The sequence below is a fragment of the Notolepis coatsorum genome, assembly GCF_963971535.1.
Source record: "Notolepis coatsorum genome assembly, chromosome: 10".
Taxonomy (NCBI): domain Eukaryota; kingdom Metazoa; phylum Chordata; class Actinopteri; order Aulopiformes; family Paralepididae; genus Notolepis; species Notolepis coatsorum.
The window spans coordinates 3,799,544-3,823,043 of record NC_140174.1 but is presented as its reverse complement, the minus strand read 5'-3'; the positions used below and the strand labels follow the sequence as shown (position 1 = coordinate 3,823,043).

At 47.5% G+C, this 23,500-nt stretch overlaps 1 protein-coding gene across 1 annotated transcript in view; it reads right to left on the bottom strand.

Moving 5' to 3' along the window:
• The window catches only part of tmem94 (transmembrane protein 94), a 109,225-nt gene extending 87,254 nt beyond the window's left edge, over positions 1-21,971 (bottom strand). The window contains exons 1-2 of the mRNA XM_084322314.1: positions 21,863-21,971; positions 18,077-18,506 (exon numbers count right to left, since the gene is read on the bottom strand). Coding sequence (XP_084178440.1) covers positions 18,077-18,100 — 24 coding nt within the window. The 5' untranslated portion in view covers positions 18,101-18,506; positions 21,863-21,971. The remainder of the gene's footprint in view (positions 1-18,076; positions 18,507-21,862) is intronic.
• Positions 21,972-23,500: the final 1,529 nt, after the last annotated feature.

The following is a 23,500-nucleotide window of genomic DNA, read 5'->3' as shown; positions in this document are numbered from 1 at the left end:
GGAGAAGGAGCAGAAGCTGGAGGAGAAGGAGAAGGAGCAGAAGCTGGAGGAGAAGGAGCAGAAGCTGGAGGGGAAGGAGGAGAAGGAGCAGAAGCTGGAGGGGAAAGAGGAGAAGGAGGAGAAGCTGGAGGGGAAGGAGGAGAAGCTGGAGGGGAAGAAGGAGAAGGAGTCCCCGGGCCAACCACGGCACAGAGCGTCTCAGCAGTGTGCGCAGGTTCAACGGTTACCCCGTCACTGGCTGGCTGCAGGCGGCTACCAGAAGGAGATTTCTTTTTTTGTTGTTGATTATAATCGATTCTAACATTATTCAAATCGATGCAGAGAGGGGGGGAGAGGGAGAGATAGATAGAGAGGGGGGAGAAAGAGAGTGAGGGAGGGAGGGAGAGATAGAGAGGGAGGGAGGGAGGGAGAGAGAAAGAGAGATATAGAGGGAGTGAGAGAGGGGAGGGAGAGAGAGAGGCAGAGAAAGAAAGTGAGAAAGAGAGAATGAGAGCATGTGAGAGCGAGAGAGAAAGAGAGCGAGAGAGTGCTATGTCAGTGGGAACGCAACCTTTTCCCACACTCCATTGTCTGTATCAAGATGCGAGTCCACACACACACACACACACACACGACAAATATGAACACACACAGCTCAGCTTTTAAGCTCAACCTCCCACACAGCAAGGCTATAAATATCCACCCATTCCCCCAGAGAAACAAAGCTTCAACAAAACCCTCAAAGACGGACATAAAGACACAGAGGCAGAGCCGTGCAGAACCTGAGCAGATCCGTAGTCGAGGAGAGAGAACACAGAGAGTAGCCTCCGATGCTCAAAGGCTGAGAGAGCAAATGCACAGACTGACGTGCGACCTGTACTATGCACTACTACTACATACACGTGTGTGAGTGTGCACCCTCTTAACGCCAAAACCACATCAGGGCTCTACGCTAACCTTTTTCCCAAGGAGCACATGTGCTCCTAAATGAAAAAATTTAGGAGCACACAAAGAAATTCAGGAGCACACAAAAATATTTAGGAGCACAGTGAAAATATTTCAAGTAACGGGAGTTTATTATTTATTTATTTTTAAATAAATGTATATTTGTACTGTGTGTGCGTGTGCAAACGGGGACGGGACACACATCTGTGCAATAGCACACACCACCAAAGTCACTGGCCCACTGTGTGAGTGTGTGTGTATCTGCGTGTGCAAACGGGAATGGGACACAGACATTTGAACTATTAAGTGATTAATGCCTACTGTGGCAAACTTGTAGCCAACAACTAGGCCTAATAAGAAAGGCAGTGACATTGAACAAAAAGGAGACACTGGCATTACCACCAGGGCCATCAGTAGAGGGGACTGTAAGGTGCCTTTTCGGTATACTACCTTTGCTAAAACTGTGTTCCCTGTTAAAGGTGGTAACTACTGGAATAGCCCACCAGTTGTGATTAGAGAGTGCTCCACATACTCCATGTTCAAGACCCATCTTAAACTGCATCTTAAGGCAAACCAGAACTGTGATCATTTTTAATCTGATTTAGTTTATGTAACTTGTTTCTTGTTTTTATTGTTGTTTTTATCATTGATTGTCACAATGCTTTTACCCTAAGCAGGCTATTTATTTATTGAAAGAGTTTCGCTGTCTCCTGGTGTAAATTAGCTCTTGCTACAACCCTGCATGTTTACATTTTGTATTTTGTACTTGATGTTCATTAACATGTGCTGTCCCTATCAAATACACTATCAAATCAAACTACTGCTACAAAAGTAACAGTCACTTAACTTTAGCTTTTGCCCCTTTTATGCATACAATGCCTATGTTTTGGCTAGTGTTGCTCTTCTAGAAAAATAATCCTTTCAGGGTTGCCTATTGAAATACTGTACACCTCCAGTACAGAAACATTGTTTATGAGTTTGCGTGTTAGGTAGACCATTGATTGACAGTCGATTCTGCCAATTACGTCACACCGCTTGCACTCCGGCGCTGCAGCTGGACCCTATTGCCCACCTCTGCTGTTGCTACTGCATCAACGTTATGATTAACAAAGCAAGGCATTCGTTTTGTTGCATTAACGTTATATTACTATTGCTATCGATAAATCTAGGTGTTCTAAAATCTATTGCTATTGGTAAGACTAGAATAAGTTACATTAATTTAATGTTACTGTCTCGGAAAAGTCTCGCATATCGCAATGGCGGACTTTCAGGAAGTAAAAAAGAAAATGAGAGCTTCCGATTGGTCATTTCCTTTATTTCCCTTGAAAACAGTCACGTCACTCTACTGTGATTGGACCGTTGGCTTGAGTGCAATGTGGGACTTGTACTTTTTTAACGATTTATCAGCGGAGAAAAAAAAAGCACGACTGAGGCTGTAATCTTCACACGTCGTTTTGTCTCCTGAGCACCGAGTGATGTATATACATGTAGTACAATGCCAAAGCAGTAGGTGGCGATGTAGTTCAAACATGAAGGCCATTTTCAACCAATCAGAAAGGTTGAACGCGCCACTACACTTCCTGCTAAAAAAACAACAGTCCACCATCTTTAAATACCTCGCATGAGCCATTTAGCAACGTAGCATTTATTTTTCAGCAAGAAACAAAGTGCAATAAAAGTGCAATAAACAAAAACGGATACATTCACTGTGTGTTCTGCCTCTCATTTGTTGATGAAACAAAACCAACATAAACACAATTTACCACCAAGAGCGGATAGTTTAGTCTCACAAAAAGATATCTGATGTTGTTAGCTACATGCTAATGTGAATGGCATTCTCCATGTATATAGTTAGCATCGAGGCTATTAACGTAGTAACGTTAACGCTAGTAGAAATGGATGAAAACTTTATTTAACAGATTGCAGAATGGGTACAATACAATACGGCTCAATACACACAATTGTTAAAGGATAACTCCAACATTTTGGGAAATTAGCTTATTTAACATCTTCCCTGGAGTTAGACAAGAAGATACATACCTTTTTTGTCTCTGTGCGTGCATTTAGCTTAGGGAACAGACGCTCCGTTAGCATAGCTTAGCTTCATCACTGGAAGTGAGGCGGGACAGTAGCGTGACGTTCCCTACAGGTTTGTTGATATTCTCATTCCTTCAAAGGATCTGAACCGATTGAAGTTTATGGATACCATGACTTAAAATCCTCTTACCTTGACGATTAAAAGCCTCCCCAATTTAGAAAACAGTAATCCAATGGCTGGTATTGATAATATACTACTAACTGCTGGACGCTCGGAGCTAACCGGAGCTAACGCAGAACAGGATGTGTAAAGCAAATATAATGACTTCCTTTCTGGGGTTTTCAAAATAAAAGTGCAACATTTATAGCAGCGGAAAACGTTTATTTTGTACATTATCTAACGTTAACACGAACCTAAACTACTTGTAACGTTAGTTTAGGTTCGTGTTAACGTTAGATAATGTACAAAATAATCGTGCGTGTTACACATGAATAAGCAATCTGAAGAGGACGCAGCTGATATCCTGTATAGCCTCCCCATATGGCCGGTTGGTGTCAGGAGAAATAGTTCTGATGTTTGGACTAATGGACGGAGTCGAGGTCCAGCCAGGGGAGAATTTGGCGTCGGTCTCTACTGCGCATGGGCATGGGCGTTGGGCATGAACGATATCTGATCTGCGCAAATTACATGGCACTGTTGTCGGCGAGTTTTCAAAACGAAAACGAGTTTTCCTGCCAAAACGGCGTTTCCTTTTAACTTGGACATGCAAAACGTAATCATTCGAAAATACAACGTTGCTGTTTTCTCCCAGTGTAACCATGGCCTCAGTCTCACCTAAACAGACTATAATAAACAGCCGTATGCAATGCATCTGTTCAACATTACGAGGGGAGCTTTAATCAGCTTAACTCCAGACTGACCGTTGAGTGACCTTTTAAACCTTTTAACCCTTTCACTGCCACACGACAGAAGGTTAGCCCTTTACTATCACACAACCGACGGCGATGCTCCATCATTAGCATCATTAGCTCCGGTATCACACAACCGACGGTGATGCTCCATCATTAGCATCATTAGCTCCGCAAATGCGGAGCTAATGATGCTAATGATGGAGCATCGCCGTCGGTTGTGCGATAGTAAAGGGCTAACCTTCTGTATTGTCACAGTGAAAGGGTTAACCGGCTGTCGTCTGGCAGTGAAAGGGTTAAACCACACAACACCACACAACACCACAGCCACTACTCACCGCGCTCTTCCTCCTCCTCGGCCAGAAGCCGTTCCCCATCTTCAGCACCATGTCGCCCCCCGCGGCTCTCTCTTACCTCCCTCCCTCTCTCACCTCCCACCAGCCTCTCTAGTGTCCCCCGTCTGAGCTACGCGGAGCGTCCGAAATACATGGATGTTACGACGGACGGAGAAGGAAAACTACATCAATCTCCCCGTGTCTAGGGATGCCCCCCGGACCCCGGTTTTAAACGGGAACCGGTTCTATATTAGAAAATACCGGAGTATTTATAAGCTCTGACGTCCTCGGTACTGCTATCGATACTCTAGAGAAATTATTATTATTATTATTATTATTATTATTATTATTATTATTATTATTATTATTTAAAAGTTGCGAACGATCCTCTCTCTGTCTCTGCACGAGAAGCGAGCCGCAGCCAGCGAGTCTCCTCGCGAGTCGCTCGCTAGTGCTACACATAGACATACGGGTCCTACATACGGGTACTCCTTAATGAAAGTGTCCCCGACGCCCCGTGCTATAGCGCTCTGCACACAGACAGCAGCTCTGCATGCACTGAGTCGTGATCATGGCGGATAGAGCGAAGCGTTCTAAAGTATGGATATACTTTACAAGGGTCAATGCCGACAATGCACGTTGCCACAAGTGCAACAAAACATTTGCCAGTAAGGGTGGCAATACGAGCAAATCAATTTATCAAAACATCTGTTGGCAAAACATGATATTAGTGTGCAGAAATGCGCGTATTCGACTGCCTTGCGCGCAGTGTCCCATCTGCATCCACTGCAGCCGTAACCGTAAGCCAAGATACGGAGTTGCCTAGGCTAATAACGAATTATTACAAATAGGCTAATAAACAAAACAATTGTTTAGCTACAAATACTACAATCTAAACTTTTTATAGATCGTCAAGCTGAGGCGTCAGCCACTATGTCCCAGGCCAGTGAGCCCAGGGCCACCACACATCCTCCTCCTCTACCTCCCTCCACCACCCAAAGTCCTTTCTCCCTAGCAGCTAGAGGAAGGATGACAGAGGATAGGGTGAACGAGTGTCACAGTTCTGTTAGCCTTTTGCATTTGTTGTTTATTATAAAAAGTCTATAATTCAGAGTCAGACACATTTAAAACATTGTTGCTGCTGTTGCTGAAGAAATTATATTAATTTATTATATTTATTTATAAAGTTATATAAAAGAACATTGCTGTTGCTGAAGAAATTATATTTATTTATAATACTTATTTATAAAGTTGTATTTATAAATAATAAAGCAATGTTGATTCTGTTCTTAATTAATTGTCTTTTTTTCTTGCAAAAAAATAACCAAAAAGAACCGATAAGAGTATCGATAAAGTACCGAACCGTTAAGCAGTATCGATAAGAGTAGTAGTATCGATAAAATCCTAACGATACCCATCCCTACCCGTGTCTGAGAGAGAGCGCGGCCCCCCCCCTGGTCCCTTCTCTCCTCCTGCCAGCGAGACTAAATGATGCTGCGTAAAATAAAAAAAACACACCTCACACACCCATTCGCCTCCGCGCCGCTCGCTCCCCCCCCCCCCTCTGGGCCCGAGCCGCTGGGCTGCTGGGCCCCGGGCAGAACCGCGTGGCCCGGCCCAGGCCCGTGTGTGTGTGTGTGTGGGGGGGGGGGGGGGGGGGCAGCTGGTGCTCCCATTTAAAAAACACAATGACTGCTCTCCTTTTTTCTGACAGGGCCGAGCTCTATAGCTCCGCTCGGGCCGCAATTCAGCAGCTGGCCTGGGGGGGGGCGACAAAACCCCTGATTAGACAGCGAGTGAGAGAGGGGGACGAGGAAAGGGGGGACAGAGAGACACAAAAGAGGGATGGAGAGCGAGAGAGAGCGAGAGAGAGAGAGAGAGAGAGAGAGAGGAGCATTGCCAACCTGGCCTATCCAACCGCTGTTTGGGCTTTGTTCCACTCCTGCCAGCAAAGCACATTCTGCAGTGGTGTAGAGGGGAGAGAGAGAGAGAGGGGAGGGAGAGAGAGAGAGGACTGCTGAGAGGAGGGAGAGAGAGAGCGAGAGGACTGCTGAGAGGAGGGAGAGAGAAAGAGGACTGCTGAGAGGAGGGAGAGAGAGGACCGCTGAGAGGAGGGAGAGAGAGCGAGAGGACTGCTGAGAGGAGGGAGAGAGAGAGAGGACTGCTGAGAGGAGGGAGAGAGAGGACCGCTGAGAGGAGGGAGAGAGAGAGCGAGAGGACTGCTGAGAGGAGGGAGAGAGAGAGAGAGGACCGCTGAGAGGAGGGAGAGAGAGAGAGGACCGCTGAGAGGAGAGAGAGAGAGAGGACTGCTGAGAGGGAGAGAGAGAGAGGACTGCTGAAAGGAGAGAGAGAGGACTGCTGAGAGGAGGGAGAGAGAGAGAGAGGACTGCTGAGAGGAGGGAGAGAGAGAGGACTGCTGAGAGGGAGAGAGAGAGAGGACTGCTGAGAGGAGGGAGAGAGAGAGAGAGGACTGCTGAGAGGAGGGAGAGAGAGAGAGGACCGCTGAGAGGAGGGAGGGAGAGAGAGAGAGAGGACTGCTGAGAGGAGGGAGAGAGAGAGGACTGCTGAGAGGGAGAGAGAGAGAGAGAGGACTCAACTCATAATGAAACTGGCTGACATCTCACACTCTGACATTACAAACCCTAGCCAGCCTCAGAAGATTAGACCTAACCAAATTATAACCAAAGAAAAAGATAAATACATTACGTATTGGAATCAACTCACACAATCACAACACAAATTAGAAACATATTTGGCCCTAAACAGACAGTATACTGTGGCAGACTACCTCAGCACAGTAACTGATAAGAATCTAAGAAAGACTCTGACAAAGTACAGACTGAGTGACCATGGTTTGGCGATAGAGAAGGGCAGACACAGACAGACCTGGCTGCCCAGAGAGGAGAGGTTGTGCTGTCTTTGTGATGATGGAGCCATAGAGACAGAACTACACTTCCTAACACAATGTGAAAATTACAGAAATATTAGGGAGGAATTCTTTCCAAAAATTGAAATAATTTCCCCAGAATTCCAAAGTATGACAGAAGTGCAGAAATTGCCATTCCTCCTGGGGGAACAGAAATAATGTGCAGTTTTAGCTGCAAAATATGTCAATTCATGTCACAAGAAAAGGGACAACCAGTAGGACACATATACTATATATATATATATATGTACCATGTTTTATTCACCGCACCATCTCCTTTATTTCTTTGATCTTGTTCTGTTGATATTGTTGTTGTATTGTATAATGTTGTTTGCTGTTTATGTCATAATTGTGCTTTGGCAACATTTGTGAAATTTCATGCCAATAAAGCTTTTTGAATTGAATTGAATTGAGAGGACTGCTGAGAGGAGGGAGAGAGAGAGGACCGCTGAGAGGAGGGAGAGAGAGGACTGCTGAGAGGAGGGAGAGAGAGAGAGAGAGGACTGCTGAGAGGAGGGAGAGAGAGGACTGCTGAGAGGAGGGAGAGAGAGAGAGAGGACCGCTGAGGAGGGAGAGAGAGGACTGCTGAGAGGAGAGAGAGAGGACTGCTGAGAGGAGGGAGAGAGAGAGAGAGGACCGCTGAGGAGGGAGAGAGAGAGGACTGCTGAGAGGAGGGAGAGAGAGAGAGAGGACCGCTGAGGAGGGAGAGAGAGAGGACTGCTGAGAGGAGGGAGAGAGAGAGAGAGGACCGCTGAGGAGGGAGAGAGAGGACTGCTGAGAGGAGAGAGAGAGGACTGCTGAGAGGAGGGAGAGAGAGAGAGGACTGCTGAGAGGAGGGAGAGAGAGGACCGCTGAGAGGAGGGAGAGAGAGAGAGGACTGCTGAGAGGAGGGAGAGAGGACCGCTGAGAGGAGGGAGAGAGAGAGCGAGAGGACTGCTGAGAGGAGGGAGAGAGAGAGAGAGGACCGCTGAGAGGAGGGAGAGAGAGAGAGGACCGCTGAGAGGAGAGAGAGAGAGAGGACTGCTGAGAGGGAGAGAGAGAGAGGACTGCTGAAAGGAGAGAGAGAGGACTGCTGAGAGGAGGGAGAGAGAGAGAGAGGACTGCTGAGAGGAGGGAGAGAGAGAGGACTGCTGAGAGGGAGAGAGAGAGAGGACTGCTGAGAGGAGGGAGAGAGAGAGAGAGGACTGCTGAGAGGAGGGAGAGAGAGAGGACCGCTGAGAGGAGGGAGGGAGAGAGAGAGAGAGGACTGCTGAGAGGAGGGAGAGAGAGAGAGAGGACTGCTGAGAGGGAGAGAGAGGACTGCTGAGAGGAGGGAGAGAGAGAGGACCGCTGAGAGGAGGGAGAGAGAGGACTGCTGAGAGGAGGGAGAGAGAGAGAGAGAGGACTGCTGAGAGGAGGGAGAGAGAGGACTGCTGAGAGGAGGGAGAGAGAGAGAGAGGACCGCTGAGGAGGGAGAGAGAGAGGACTGCTGAGAGGAGAGAGAGAGGACTGCTGAGAGGAGGGAGAGAGAGAGAGGACTGCTGAGAGGAGGGAGAGAGAGAGGACTGCTGAGAGGAGGGAGAGAGAGAGGACTGCTGAGAGGAGGGAGAGAGAGCGAGAGAGGACTGCTGAGAGGAGAGAGAGGACTGCTGAGAGGAGGGAGAGAGAGAGAGGACTGCTGAGAGGAGGGAGAGAGAGAGAGAGGACTGCTGAGAGGAGGGAGAGAGAGGACTGCTGAGAGGAGGGAGAGACAGAGAGAGGACTGCTGAGAGGAGAGAGAGGACTGCTGAGAGGAGGGAGAGAGAGAGAGAGGACTGCTGAGAGGAGGGAGAGAGAGAGAGGACTGCTGAGAGGAGGGAGAGTGAGAGAGAGGACTGCTGAGAGGAGGAGGGAGAGAGACAGAGTGAAAGAAGAGGAGAGAGAGAGAGATAGAGAGAGAATACTGCTGAGAGGATGGAGAGAGAGGGAGGGGTGGAGAGAGAGATGTGATCTGTGTGATCCGATCACAAGTGGACAGCTCAAGTCTGTTCTGCCGTTAGAATGTGTCTCCACGTTAGGGCTGCGCGATTTTGGGAAATAATCTAATTGCGATTTTTCTGACAGATATTGCGATTGCGATTAAATTTGCGATTGTAATTATTAATTTTTTAAGCAGCCCCACAGAGGTTTATTGTAAAATGCGGCTTGCATCTGGCCCACTACGCGGTGGGTCTGTTCGGGACACCCTGCCTGAAAATGTTTCTTTTTACCTGGGAATCGATACCGGTGCCCAATGGTACCTTTTTTCTGTACTTTACTCTCCCTCTCTGAAGTCTAAACTTCACAACACAATCTAAAACCCCTTACCTCCCTCTCCCAAACCGATCCTACAACAATAACAACAACTTGCAAAGGAGATCTTGTATCTCAATGGGACTAAAAAAATTTTTTTTTGCCAATTGCATCATTTCAAATCGCGATTTCGATTTAAAATCGATTAATCGCTCAGCCCTACTCCACGTGCGTACTTGTGAATGGATCTCACTTAATATGTAAATGAACACTTAGGTCGTCTACGCCTACATCACTAAAGACACGTGCAAATTCGATAATATAATAGAGCCCATGCATGCAGTGTTCCCGTTATAATTTACAACGTTACTGTGAAATCCCTTACATTTACAGAGACTAGTCTAGTACACAACATTTCAAATGCTTCCCAACAGCGAGACTGGGGGGGGGGGGGGGGGGGGCGTCTCGAATAACCAGCTGGCCAGTTGATTTTCATTATAATGTTATGCACTTTTTCTATAATCTCTCTCTCCCCTTTTCTCTCTTCCTCTCTCTCCCTCCCTCCCTCCCCATCGCTCTCTCTCTCTCACACACACCATCTCACTATCTCTGTGTGTGTCTCTCTCTCTCCCTCTCACTATCTCTGTGTGCGTCTCTCTCTCCCTCTCACTATCTCTGTGTGTGTCTCTCTCTCTCCCTCTCACTATCTCTGTGTGTGTCTCTCTCTCCATCTCACTATCTCTGTGTGTGTCTCTCTCTCTCCCTCTCACTATTTCTGTGTGTCTCTCTCTCCCTCTCACTATCTCTGTGTGTGTCTCTCTCTCCATCTCACTATCTCTGTGTGTGTCTCTCTCTCTCCCTCTCACTATCTCTGTGTGTCTCTCTCTCTCCCTCTCACTATCTCTGTGTGTGTCTCTCTCTCCCTCTCACTATCTCTGTGTGTCTCTCTCTCTCCCTCTCACTCTCTCTCTGTGTCTCTCTCTCCCTCCCTCCCTCCCTCCCTCCCTCCCTCCCCATCACTCTCACACCCTATCACTCTCTCTCTCTCTGTGTGTGCGTGTCTCTCTCTCTCCCTCTCACTATCTCTGTGTGTGTCTCTCTCTCCCTCCCTCCCTCCCTACCTATCACTCTCTCTCTGTGTGTGTGTGTCTCTCTCTCTCTCTCCCTCCCCATCACCCTCTCTCTCTCACTCACTGTTGATAAGTATTGATTTATACACATGGTCTAATGTGTCTCTCACATCATGCGTCTCATGTCATGGTACAAATAGCAGCAATGCTATTATTAAACAAGCAAGGCTGTATGCTGCCTTGCTTCTATTTGTACCATCCTCAGGATTTGTGCCAACAACTCTTTGGTTTCAACTACAGCTGAAATCCATTTTGAAATCTAAAATTAACACTACACAAAAAAATGTTCTTGAACCACCTCCAATTATATTAGCAATGAATAAAATAACATCACAGAAGAAAATATTTAAAAAGAAATATACAAAATAGTACTGGCAAGCGCAGACACTACATTCCAGGCATCTCCCCTTCACAAAATGGGAACAGGACTTGGCGTTCTCTCCCAATGCCGTATCCTGGGAACACATTTGCACCAACACATTCACAATGATGACTAACAACACTAACCTTCAATTAATCCAATATGAGGTGTTACACAGAGTACATATCACACAGCACAGGATGTTTCAAATGGGATCTGCAAGCACAGATGTATGCTCCCATTGCACCCTCAACACCCCAGACAACTGTTTCCATGCCACCTGGCTCTGCCCACCTGTTCAAGACTTCATCAATACACTATCCCGGGTCATGAGCTGCAGCATTCCTCTCCCCCCCCCCCCCCCCCCCCCCCCCCCGCTGTCTACTCGGGGATACTACTGCTATCCATTCATTAGTCCAGAATTCACTCACACACCGACGGCGGAGGCAACCATGCAAGGTGCCAACCTGCTCATCGGGAGCAATTAGGGGTTAAGTGTCTCGCTCAAGGACACATCGACACGCTGCCCAGGAGGAGCGGGAATCGAACCGGGAACCTCCGGATTGCCAGACGACTGCTCTACCTCCTGAGCCACTGTGATTATTTCCTCCCATTGTAGCCACCTATTGAAGATCCAAACTATCAAATATTACAGCCAAGTCGTATGTATCCTTAAAAAAATAAGTCCGATGACGTCAACGTTTCGTTTACAGCGAAACGAAACCTATGAAGTGTGCCGCACGTTCACGTCACCGTTCACGTCACCGCTCACGTCACCGCTCACGTCACCGCTCACGTCACCGTTCACGTCACCGCTCACGTCACCGCTCACGTCACCGCTCACGTCACCGTTCACGTCAACGTTCACGTCACCGCTCACGTCACCGCTCACGTCACCGTTCACGTCACCGCTCACGTCAACGTTCACGTCACCGTTCACGTCACCGCTCACGTCACCGCTCACGTCACCATTCACGTCACCGCTCACGTCACCGCTCACGTCACCGCTCACGTCACCGTTCACGTCACCGTTCACGTCACCGCTCACGTCACCGCTCACGTCACCGTTCACGTCACCGTTCACGTCACCGTTCACGTCACCGCTCACGTCACCGTTCACGTCACCGCTCACGTCAACGTTCACGTCACCGTAGGGCTGGGCGATATGACGATATTATATAAATATCGGGTACAGTTCATTAACGATACACTTTTTTAACGTATCGTGGATATCGTGATGTTTTGCCCAAGAGGATTGTGTCGCGTCAATCTGGTCCACCCCGTTCAAACTTTTGAACAACGCCGCTCCCACACACACACTACTGCATCAAAGTTAGTACGTATGATTAACAAAGGCATTCGTTTTGTGGCATCAACATTATATAGTTACACGTTATATAGTTACACATCAGCGTATTTACCCAAACATAGCAACGTCCAATGACGACATAGATAGCTAGCGTTACTGTTCATATCTCAGTCCGTGCCGAGTTGTGCGTGCCCATTCTGCGGTCTGTTAATAAAGTTTTCAATCAGACAGATGTATGGAAAGGCTTTTATTATAACATTTGTTGCAGTAAAATCATTATGCCTCGTTGTCATGCTGCGGTGCGCTAGTAATCACTCGTCGGCTGCGGTGAGCTGTTGTTGTTGTCGTTGAGCTGAGCTCTCGTTAAAATCAAGGAGGGCATTCAGGAAGTAAAAAAATAATAGCGCTGCTTGCCGATTGGTGCTAAGAACAGCAGGGCGGGTACAAGCGGTGTGACGTAATTGGCAGACTCGACTGTCAATCAAAATTATTCTTTTGCCGGCTGAATGATTGAACGAATGAACGTTATTAACGATTGCAGAATGGGTACAATACAGTACAGCTCAATACAACAACAGTGGACTGACTGGAGGATGAAGACCAGAAAAAGACTTTCGGCTTTTTTACATAAGGGTCCTCCATTTTCAATTCATCAAAACATTTAGAGACATACAAATATACAGTAGTTTCATAAAAATGCTAAAATCCTATTTATTGATTGATTGATTGATTGATTTAAAACTTTATTAACATATTGCAGAATGGGTACAGTACAGCTCAATACATACAATTGTTAAGGGGATGCAGACCAGCGAAAGACTTTCGTCTTGTTTACATCAGGGTCCCCCATTTTCGATTCATCATATTTCATATCTAAATTATATAATATCTCATTGCTAAATATATGCAATATATAATCTAATAATCCAATAATCTAAATCTAATATATAATATAAAAATGCTAAATGCATGGGTATTTTATTTTGTCTTTAATGTTAGCTTGCAAACTCAAATACTGTCTTGGTAAGCCTCATAATGAATTGTTTGGGGAAAAAAAGAAAAACATCGTGATGCGTATCGTGTATCGCCGAAAGGTCAGAAAATATCGTGATATCATATTTAGGCCATATCGCCCAGCCCTACGTCAACGTTCACGTCACCGCTCACGTCACCACTCACGTCACCGCTCACGTCACCGTTCACGTCACCGCTCACGTCACCGTTCACGTCACCGCTCACGTCACCGTTCACGTCACCACTCACGTCACCGTTCACGTCACCACTCACGTCACCGTTCACGTCACCGCTCACGTCACCGCTCACGTCACCGCTCACGTCACCGTTCACGTCACCGTTCACGTCACCGCTCACGTCACCGTTCACGTCACCGCTCACGTCACCGTTCACGTCACCGCTCACGTCACCGTTCACGTCACCGCTCACGTCACCGCTCACGTCACCGCTCACGTCACCGCTCACGTCACCGTTCACGTCACCGTTCACGTCACCGCTCACGTCACCGTTCACGTCACCGCTCACGTCACCGTTCACGTCACCGTTCACGTCAACGCTCACGTCACCGCTCACGTCACCGTTCACGTCACCGCTCACGTCACCGCTCACGTCACCGCTCACGTCACCGTTCACGTCACCGCTCACGTCACCGCTCACGTCACCGCTCACGTCACCGCTCACGTCACCGTTCACGTCACCGCTCACGTCACCGCTCACGTCACCGCTCACGTCACCGTTCACGTCACCGCTCACGTCACCGTTCACGTCACCGTTCACGTCAACGCTCACGTCACCGCTCACGTCACCGTTCACGTCACCGCTCACGTCACCGCTCACGTCACCGTTCACGTCACCGCTCACGTCACCGCTCACGTCACCGCTCACGTCACCGCTCACGTCACCGCTCACGTCACCGTTCACGTCACCGCTCACGTCACCGCTCACGTCACCGCTCACGTCACCGCTCACGTCACCGCTCACGTCACCGCTCACGTCACCGTTCACGTCACCGCTCACGTCACCGCTCACGTCACCGCTCACGTCACCGCTCACGTCACCGCTCACGTCACCGTTCACGTCACCGCTCACGTCACCGCTCACGTCACCGCTCACGTCACCGCTCACGCGCACAACACACGCTTACCTGGGATTTGACTCGATTCAACAACAAAGCAGTCGGGGCCATGGCAAGCCGAAAAACGGTCGCAAGTGTTGTTACACTTTACAAAGCTAGATGCAGACAGCGCTCGCTGCGATATTATATATATATTAACAAATTGTTCTAAATAAATAATAATGATAATAAATTATTTGAAGTTTGGATTTTTTTTTTACAACTTAGGTAAGTAAGAGAGAGAGAGAGAGAGAGAGAGAGAGAGAGAGAGAGAGAGAGAGAGAGAGAGAGAGAGAGAGAGAGAGAGAGAGAGAGAGAGAGAGAGAGAGAGAGAGAGAGAGAGAGAGAGAGAGAGAGAGAGAGGAAGCGTCGGTGAGAAAGCACGTTAGATAACACGGTGCCGGCCGGGGAGGTAACCCGACACCCCGGTGACTCGTGAAGAATGAGCCGAGGGTATCCTCTAAAAGTTTAAGTGGTTCCTCTTTCAAAACAAGGACCACACAGAGCAGGGAGCACGGAGCGGGCAGCACGGAGCGGGCAGCACGGAGCGGGCAGCACGTCCGACACATGGCGCCAGGACCACACGGAGCGGGCAGCACGTCAGACACATGGTGTCAGGACCACACGGAGCGGGCAGCACGTCCCACACATGGCGCCAGGACCACACGGAGCGGGCAGCACGTCTGACACATGGTGTCAGGACCACACGGAGCGGGCAGCACGTCTGACACATGGTGTCAGGACCACACGGAGCGGGCAGCACGTCTGACACATGGCGTCAGGACCACACGGAGCGGGCAGCACGTCTGACACATGGCGTCAGGACCACACGGAGCAGGCAGCACGTCAGACACATGGTGTCAGGACCACACGGAGCGGGCAGCACGTCCCACACATGGCGCCAGGACCACACGGAGCGGGCAGCACGTCTGACACATGGTGTCAGGACCACACGGAGCGGGCAGCACGTCTGACACATGGTGTCAGGACCACACGGAGCGGGCAGCACGTCTGACACATGGTGTCAGGACCACACGGAGCGGGCAGCACGGAGCGGGCAGCACAGAGCGGGCAGCACGGAGAGGGCAGCACGTCCCACACATGGCGTCAGGACCACACGGAGCGTGCAGCACGTCTGACACATGGCGTCAGGACCACACGGAGCGGGCAGCACGTCTGACACATGGTGTCAGGACCACACGGAGCGGGCAGCACGTCCGACACATGGCGTCAGGACCACACGGAGCGGGCAGCACGTCTGACACATGGTGTCAGGACCACACGGAGCGGGCAGCACGTCAGACACATGGTGTCAGGACCACACGGAGCGGGCAGCACGTCCGACACATGGCGCCAGGACCACACGGAGCGGGCAGCACGTCCGACACATGGCGTCAGGACCACACGGAGCGGGCAGCACGTCAGACACATGGCGTCAGGACCACACGGAGCGGGCAGCACGTCAGACACATGGTGTCAGGACCACACGGAGCGGGCAGCACGTCCCACACATGGCGTCAGGACCACACGGAGCGGGCAGCACGGAGCGGGCAGCACGGAGCGGGCAGCACGTCCCACACATGGCGTCAGGAACTTCAGCCGACAAAATACTTTCACTTCATTTCAAACCTAGAAAAACTTTAATTATAAATTCACATTTGACCTTGAACTTGACCTTGACCTTATTATGGCCAAATCATACATCTATGGATAGGGGAAATGCTCCTCTTTCCAATCATGGCAGTGTGAATGTGGATTTAGTCATTTCTTGCGGTTTTTACGATAATTAGCATTTTCCGATAAATTTATATTTCCGATAAAACATATAAAACATTGGTGAAAATGAAAATATACACTTTGACTACTGTTTTTGATAGGGTTATGGTCTTTACTCTTGGCTACAAAAAAAAATATTTAAAAACATTGACCTCTTAACACTTTGATCGCCGGGGTTAAATTCATAATTTACCATCCCTCGCCAGCCCTAATTAACATGGAGAAGTTCCCCTTCTTTACAGGGCTATAACTTTTTTAATTGTATTGCTAAATTGACATTACTATGGCCCATTCAACGTCCTATATCTATTGTTCAGGGTGTAGCAACGTTATACTTTTTCATTCACATATTCATACTAAAATACGGTATAAAGTATAAGTATGTTTTTATCGTTTTCTGCAGCTTTCTCCAGAACTTGATTTATAGCCCTAAATGCATTATATTGATGATCAAATACAGTTTGATAGGAATCTGTGCGAGATAAAAAATGTCAACTGGACGTGCTTCTAGGAGTTACTACGTATGATCTGATGTTGACCGGGTGGGGGGGGGGGGGTCGTTTATAATTCCGTGGGCAACGTTATATCATTCATCTAGTGTGGGTGATATGATCATTTGAGCAGTTAGTATCGAAGACATTAAAAAATAACACTGAAACTCACCGTAGCTTCCTCGCGCCGTTGGGAGATGAGCGTGGAACAGACATTTTTCTATTATGGGATGTCGAAATATCCGATCCATTTCCAGGTTGTATAATAGTATATACGTCCAAATCATGTTGTTTATCGAGTTATTTGCAACCGATCGACATCCATTGTGTCAAGATGGAGTCCTGCTAATGATAGCGAGTGCCCGGACGAAATATGGGTGAGCACCACTTCATCCGCATCACTTCCTGTTTGGGCGAGCGGCCGATCGGCCACCAGATGGCGCTCTTGAACCGTTGGGGAGTTGAGAGGGGCTCACCAGTACATATGTCTCCGGGGGACATTTTTGAAATATTGATATCAAAGACGCTGTCCAGCGTCTTCGGCAGAATAAGCATGGCGGGGAAAGACGCTGCACAGCGTCTTCGGCGATTAAAGTGTTAACATCCAAGGGCCCACATGTGGACGATTCTTTGCCGACCTCTAGTGGCTCGGGTGTGCATTTCTTTTAATACAATATATAGATAGAATTAAAGCCCTATTTGTTGCCTGTCGATTGCCCTTTCAGGTGACAAAATCCGTTCAGCAGTTCTCGGGTTACATGCCGATATGTGAGGCGTGCCCCAAAGTACGCAAAAGTACACATTACCACCCCCGACTCCCGGGGCTCTAGCTCCGTCAATCATTTGGCGATCTCGAAAATCTTTGCACAGGGTTGTAGCCAATGAGTGTGGCTTTCCAATGATACCCCATGATATGATAATTGGGGATCTAATACGGTCTCTATTGATCGATTTATGATAAAGAAAAGCAGGGTCCCCTATAGGGGGACCTTAAGGCTTAGGGGTGGTACACGTATCCGTACTGAACCGTTTCAGTGTGTACCGTACCGTACCAAGCGGCTGTGTACCGAACGAATACAACGGTATGTTAACCACTAACGAGTAACGACCGCCCACCGGGGGCTGTTTTTTTCACAATCTAATCGATTTTTTTTTTCTTTTTTTATACAAGTCGATTATTAATTTCAATATAGAATATTCGTTGACAGCCCTACAAGTACAATTAGCTACTGCACACTACATCACCCCTGAGTGGAACATGGAAAGCCAAACCGTACCGTGGGGTGTTTGTGTACCACATTACACCCCTAATGTAAGCCCACGGTATCCCTCTACTACTAAATATGAAAAGTCAGAGAGTCACAGTACAGTATTGTCTTGTTCCGTGGAGCTCCCTGGAGGATATCAGCTTCACAAACACCTCTCTCCGCCCCCCCCGGGGACAGGGAGATAATAGCACACCAACACCCCCTTAAAGGGCACTAGGCAACCAACACTCACCTGCTTCTTATCCTGCGGCTCCATGGCAACCAGGACCGCTCACCATGCTCCACTCCCTCGACCGGCTCGACGAGACCTGGCAGAGGCGAGAGCCCGCCCTCTCTCTCTCAATGTGACCGTTCAATATCCACCACGTCCTGGGTGATGACCCTTCGAGCCGGCTGCCCCTTGAAGTCCCAGCGACGGAGGGGGGGGTGGAGAAGGCTGCGGCCTCGGTCCCCCGCCCAGCACCACCTCTGTCCCGACCTGCTTTGCCAGTCTGAGGGGAGGGCACGTCTCGCCAGACCTGCCGGGACCAGCGGAAGGAACCAAGGAGGAAATTGGGGAAATTGTTGTTTTTTGTTGTTGTTGTTGTTGTTGTTGTTGTTGTGGGATTAATTGTAGTTCAGATCTGGCCACATTGCAGGTGTCCTCTTCATTATGTAGTGATCTGTGTGAATGAGGGGAAAGTGCATTAAGACACAGGTGTGACTGAAATCACAGACAGAGAAACACACAGGCACACACACACAGCATGTCATCTTTTCTGTTTGTCTACAACAGGGCTCTCAAACTGGCGGCCCGCGGGCCAATTGTGGTCATGTCATCACAAACAAACACTGGCATTTAAAGGGTACAAATAAAACAATTCCTGCACCAGAATGCAGGAAATTAAGTCTTTGTAACACAAAATCTCCTGGTGGGGGACCCCCCGCTTAAAAAGTGGCCTGACTGGGGCTATATTTCGCACTATATTTCCTGGCCTGAATGATTTCCCCAGTAAAAGCCTCCAATGCTTATTAGTGTGTGTGCGTTTGAACGTTTGCATGTTTCAACCATACATTTCCCATTAAAAAAAATTTAAATACTTGAAACCCTTTTTGTGTGGAATATTTGATGCGGCCCAGCCTCACCCAGCCTCTACCTCCAGCGGCCCCCAGGTAAATTGAGTTTGAGACCCCTGGTCTATAATGTTGCCGAGCCAACAATTCAACAATACCTTCTGTGCTGCCGTGCTGCATTACAATCAAACGCAAGGCGACAGCTACAGGACCCAGATGTCAACACAATAGTTCTGTTGAAAAAGGGCACCAAGGTGCCAGAATCTACTGACAATCAGTCTCACCCTCTCTGGCCACATAAGCAGCTTCCTCTGTCTGACACAAACAACAACCCGCTGAACCCCAGAGTCAGCAGGTCTCCACTGGCTCACAGATGACAGTGCTCAGCCAAACAGACACGAGGCAGAGAGAGAGACGGGCCGACAGACAGACGGACTGCGATGCGTTGCAGACACACAGTTGAAGCCAAGGTGCACCGAGCGCACGGAAGATCCCTTTAAAACAGCGATCCGACAAGAACAGCTCCCAGCGAGATTTGATTTGATTTTGTTGATGGATTAAAAACACACAACAAGGATCCAAAGGATAACATGAGAAAGAGTAAAACCCTTATTTACGTCATGGTCCCAGGGCTGTTAGGCCACAACTAAAACACGACAATAATACAAAACTCATACATTTAAAACATTATAAGACTAACCTATCGCTAAAATTGTATACCCCACAATAACTAAAAACTGACAATAACACAAAACTCATACATTTAAAACATTAAAAGACTAACCTATCGCTAAAATTGTATACCCCACAATAACTAAAAACTGATTGGAAACCCATTCAAACTATAGGGGTCTATTCCTCTATTCTGTCCATGAGCCACTTCCTGACGCTTCTCTCGAAGCTGTGGAGGCTCGAGCTCTGCTTGATGGGGATAGGCAGCTTGTTCCAATCCTGGGCTCCAGAGAAAGTAAGGGAGCACTGGCCCAGTTTGGATCGGAAAGAAGCAGGCTTCAGGTTTGCTATGCTTGCTCTAGTTCTGTGGTTGTGGGATTCGTTGACCGGGGTGAAGTAGTTCTGGAGGTATCTAGGGGACCTTCGGTTTATGATATTGTGCACTATGTTCAGTCTGAGCTGGGTAACTCTGGCTGATTGGGAGGAACTATTTGAGGGTCTTAAAAAAAGGACAACGCCATAGCATTTTGTGAATTAACATCATGTTCTTCCTGTGTGCCCCGGGACAGTTCAGTCAGTAGTTGTGAACACGCACCGCACCACTGCCACTTTGTCCTAAAGCTGGAAATCAGAGAGAACCCTCCGATCGGTGAGGTAACTGGGATGTGGAAATCTGCCCTGCTCCACGGGACAATGAAAGAGGTGGGGCTCTCTGCTCTGACTCTCTGACTTTTTATGAGACCATAAAATGTTTGTATGAGCTCTTACACCCATATGCCGTTTATATTACAGCAGTGTTGTTCAGCAGGGGCTGAAGCAGAAGAATTGAAAACTGGTATGCAAGAGCTCGCAAACATTTTATGGCTGTGTAAAGTCAGACCCCTCCCTTCATTGTCAGATTTAACATTCCAGTTAGGCCTACATCGCCGACTAAAGGGTTCTCCCTCTGATTTCTAGTGGTGCGTGACCGTGTTCACAGTTACTGACTGAACTCTCCTCTGGGGCAAAAGAAGAACAGCATGTGAATTATTAAAAACCTATTAGCCATAACAGGTACCCGAACGGCCAGGGTAAAAAAACGTGTAGGGGATGGGAGAGCCACTCCACTTCCAATGTTAAATTGTGTCTCTCTACAAAACACAATCACTACTAGCAAACACGTGTTAATAATAATAACACTTCGAAGCCGTGGCTCGTGCCAGATATTGTCTCTCACAGTAAAACGCTTGGCCTGCTGCTGGGGGTGCAAATCCCTGGATTAAGGCTAGTCTAGTCTACACTTCACCTACCTGGCTGCCTGACACAATCAGGGCGTGCGAGAGTCAGTGCACAAGAAGAGCTGACAGCTCCTATACCTGCTCGGTTACCTGCTCAACCAGTCAATGGGCAACAGCAACAACAACAACACCCAGTCTGTTGGTCAGACTCTCAATGTAATTCAAAAGGTGAATAAATGATTGAAAACTTTATTAACAGATTGCAGAATGGGTACAATACAGTACAGCTCAATACAAGGGGATGCAGACCAGAGAAAGACTTTCGTCTTGTTTACATCAGGGTCCCCCCATTTTCAATTCATAGTGTGACATTTATGACATACACAACGAACATACATGACATTTATGGCATAGGGACATACATGACATACAGGTATATAGTACTGTTGTTACATTTGTGACATATATACGATATGCAAATATACAGTACTGTTACCCAGAGATCCTAACAGGGATTATATACATATGATGGGGATGAGACTGTACATTCGGAGGGGGTGGGTTACCCACCTCAAACTATAGTCTAGTATAACTATATGTTACTTTATGTTATATATTTGTATATACACCGTGGGAAGGGGGAACCGTAATTTAATGTCTCTGTCTGTAATATGTCTTGCACATTATGAGAAGCGACAATAAAACAAAGCTGACTTTGTCTTGTTTACACCAGGGTCCCCCATTTTCAATTCATCACAATTCATTCGTCAACAACTACTAACTTAATGGGGATGTGGCGACCAAAGAAAGACCGGGGCAAAGAAGTGAAACAAAACAATGTACATCACCCGAAACCACCACACGATGATAAACATTAGGCGACATTATGATAATAATAATATCTCACGGTTAGTTTCCCAGTCTGAGTGTCTCTTGCTGCAGCTAGCTAATGTTAGCTCAACGTTAGCTCGTCTCACACAGCAGCCAGGTGCTGCGTGGCTAAACACGTTACTAACTAGCTTATAATATAGGTGAAGCTTTCGTGTAAAGTTATTCACATTTGTACTGTAACTCACCAGCAACAACAACAACTGTCCCGCAGTACTCGTGTAAAAAAGAAGAAGTCCTCTCTAACTGTAACTGCAGCCACTGTGATGATTACAGGTCCGACCGTCTGCTCCTCCAGGCGGCCATGTTGTTCAGTGACGACAGCGGGGGAGAGGGGGGGGCTTGCGTGGGGGGCGGGGTTTGCGTGGTGACGACGCACGGCGTCTTGTCGGCGCTGCTGTGTGATTGGACAGAGTTGTAGGTCACTCTGATTTGATTGGCTTTATAAAAGAGGGGCGTTGTTATTGCGTCTGGCTGACAAGTTGACTGCTCTGTTTTGAAATAGGAAACCATGTGAGCTGTGTTATGCACTGAGAGAACACGTCACAACTTTGTATTATTATAGGCTTATACGGCTCAAAATGTCACTTTATAAAAATGTCACGTTATAAAAATAGAAAGTCACTTTAAAGGAAGGAGGTACTAATAGTATAGTTTAGACACAATTTTAAATTGTATCTTTTTTTTTACCATGCATATCTTGTGTCTTACCTATTTTATTCTGTCTATGTTTATTTTTTTCTATGCCTATTTTATTATTGTGTGTGTGTGTGTGTATGAGGTAGAATTGGCAAAGTCAATTATGAGAACACTGATTAAATTAAATTGACTTAATTTTATCAATCTGCAGCATTTATAATGACAAAAGGGATAGATGGAAATTAAATACCTTTCCTTGTCACATAAGTCAGTAATTAACACAGACATCCCATTCAAGGGCATTCATTCCCAGAGAGAGAGAGAAAGAGAGAGAGAGAGAGAGAGCGCGAGATAGAGAGAGATAGAGAGAGAGAGAGAGAGAGAGAGAAATGGGAGGAGAGAGAGAGAAAGAGAGAGAGAGAGAGAGAGAGAGAGAGAGAGAGAAAGGGGAGAGGGATGGAGTGAGATTAGAACATGAGAGAGAGATATATATTAATGTTCCATCGGGAGATTACACTGCTGACATGAGTGGAGTCGACGGTACATATAGCTTCAATGCCATCATGCCCTTGAGACACATGACTGGAGAACATGTAAATATTTACAGACACCGTTCTATTGCATAAGACGCTTTGGTTGAGCTCATCTACTTAGATGATGAGTCAATGTTTAATCTGAGCTCTGATGAGCACTGAGTCAGTGGACTCAGTGGCCGACTGATGACAACCAAAGGGTTAACCCTTTCACTGCAACAATACAGAAGGTTAACCCTTTCACTGCCACACGGCAAAGGGTTAACCCTTTCACATTCACACTACAGAAGGTTAACCCTTTCACTACCACCGGTAACCGTCTGTAGTGTGGTAGACTGGTATAGTGAAAGGGTTAACCTTCTGTAGTGTGATAGTGAAAGGGTTAATTGAACCGTCTTTACCTGTTTGAGGCGAATGGTGATGGTTTTTGGACCGCCTGGGTTGCCGTAGTTGATCCCCACCGCCGGGGCTGTGTCTCGTCTCTTGGATTGATTGAATTTATTGAAAAGTTTATTAACAGATTGCAGAATGGGTACAGTACAGTACAGCTCAATACATACAATTGTTAAGGGGATGCAGACCAGAGAAAGACTTTCGTCTTGTTTACATCAGGGTCCCCTGTTGAATTTAGAGGTTGTATGTAGGGTCGTAACT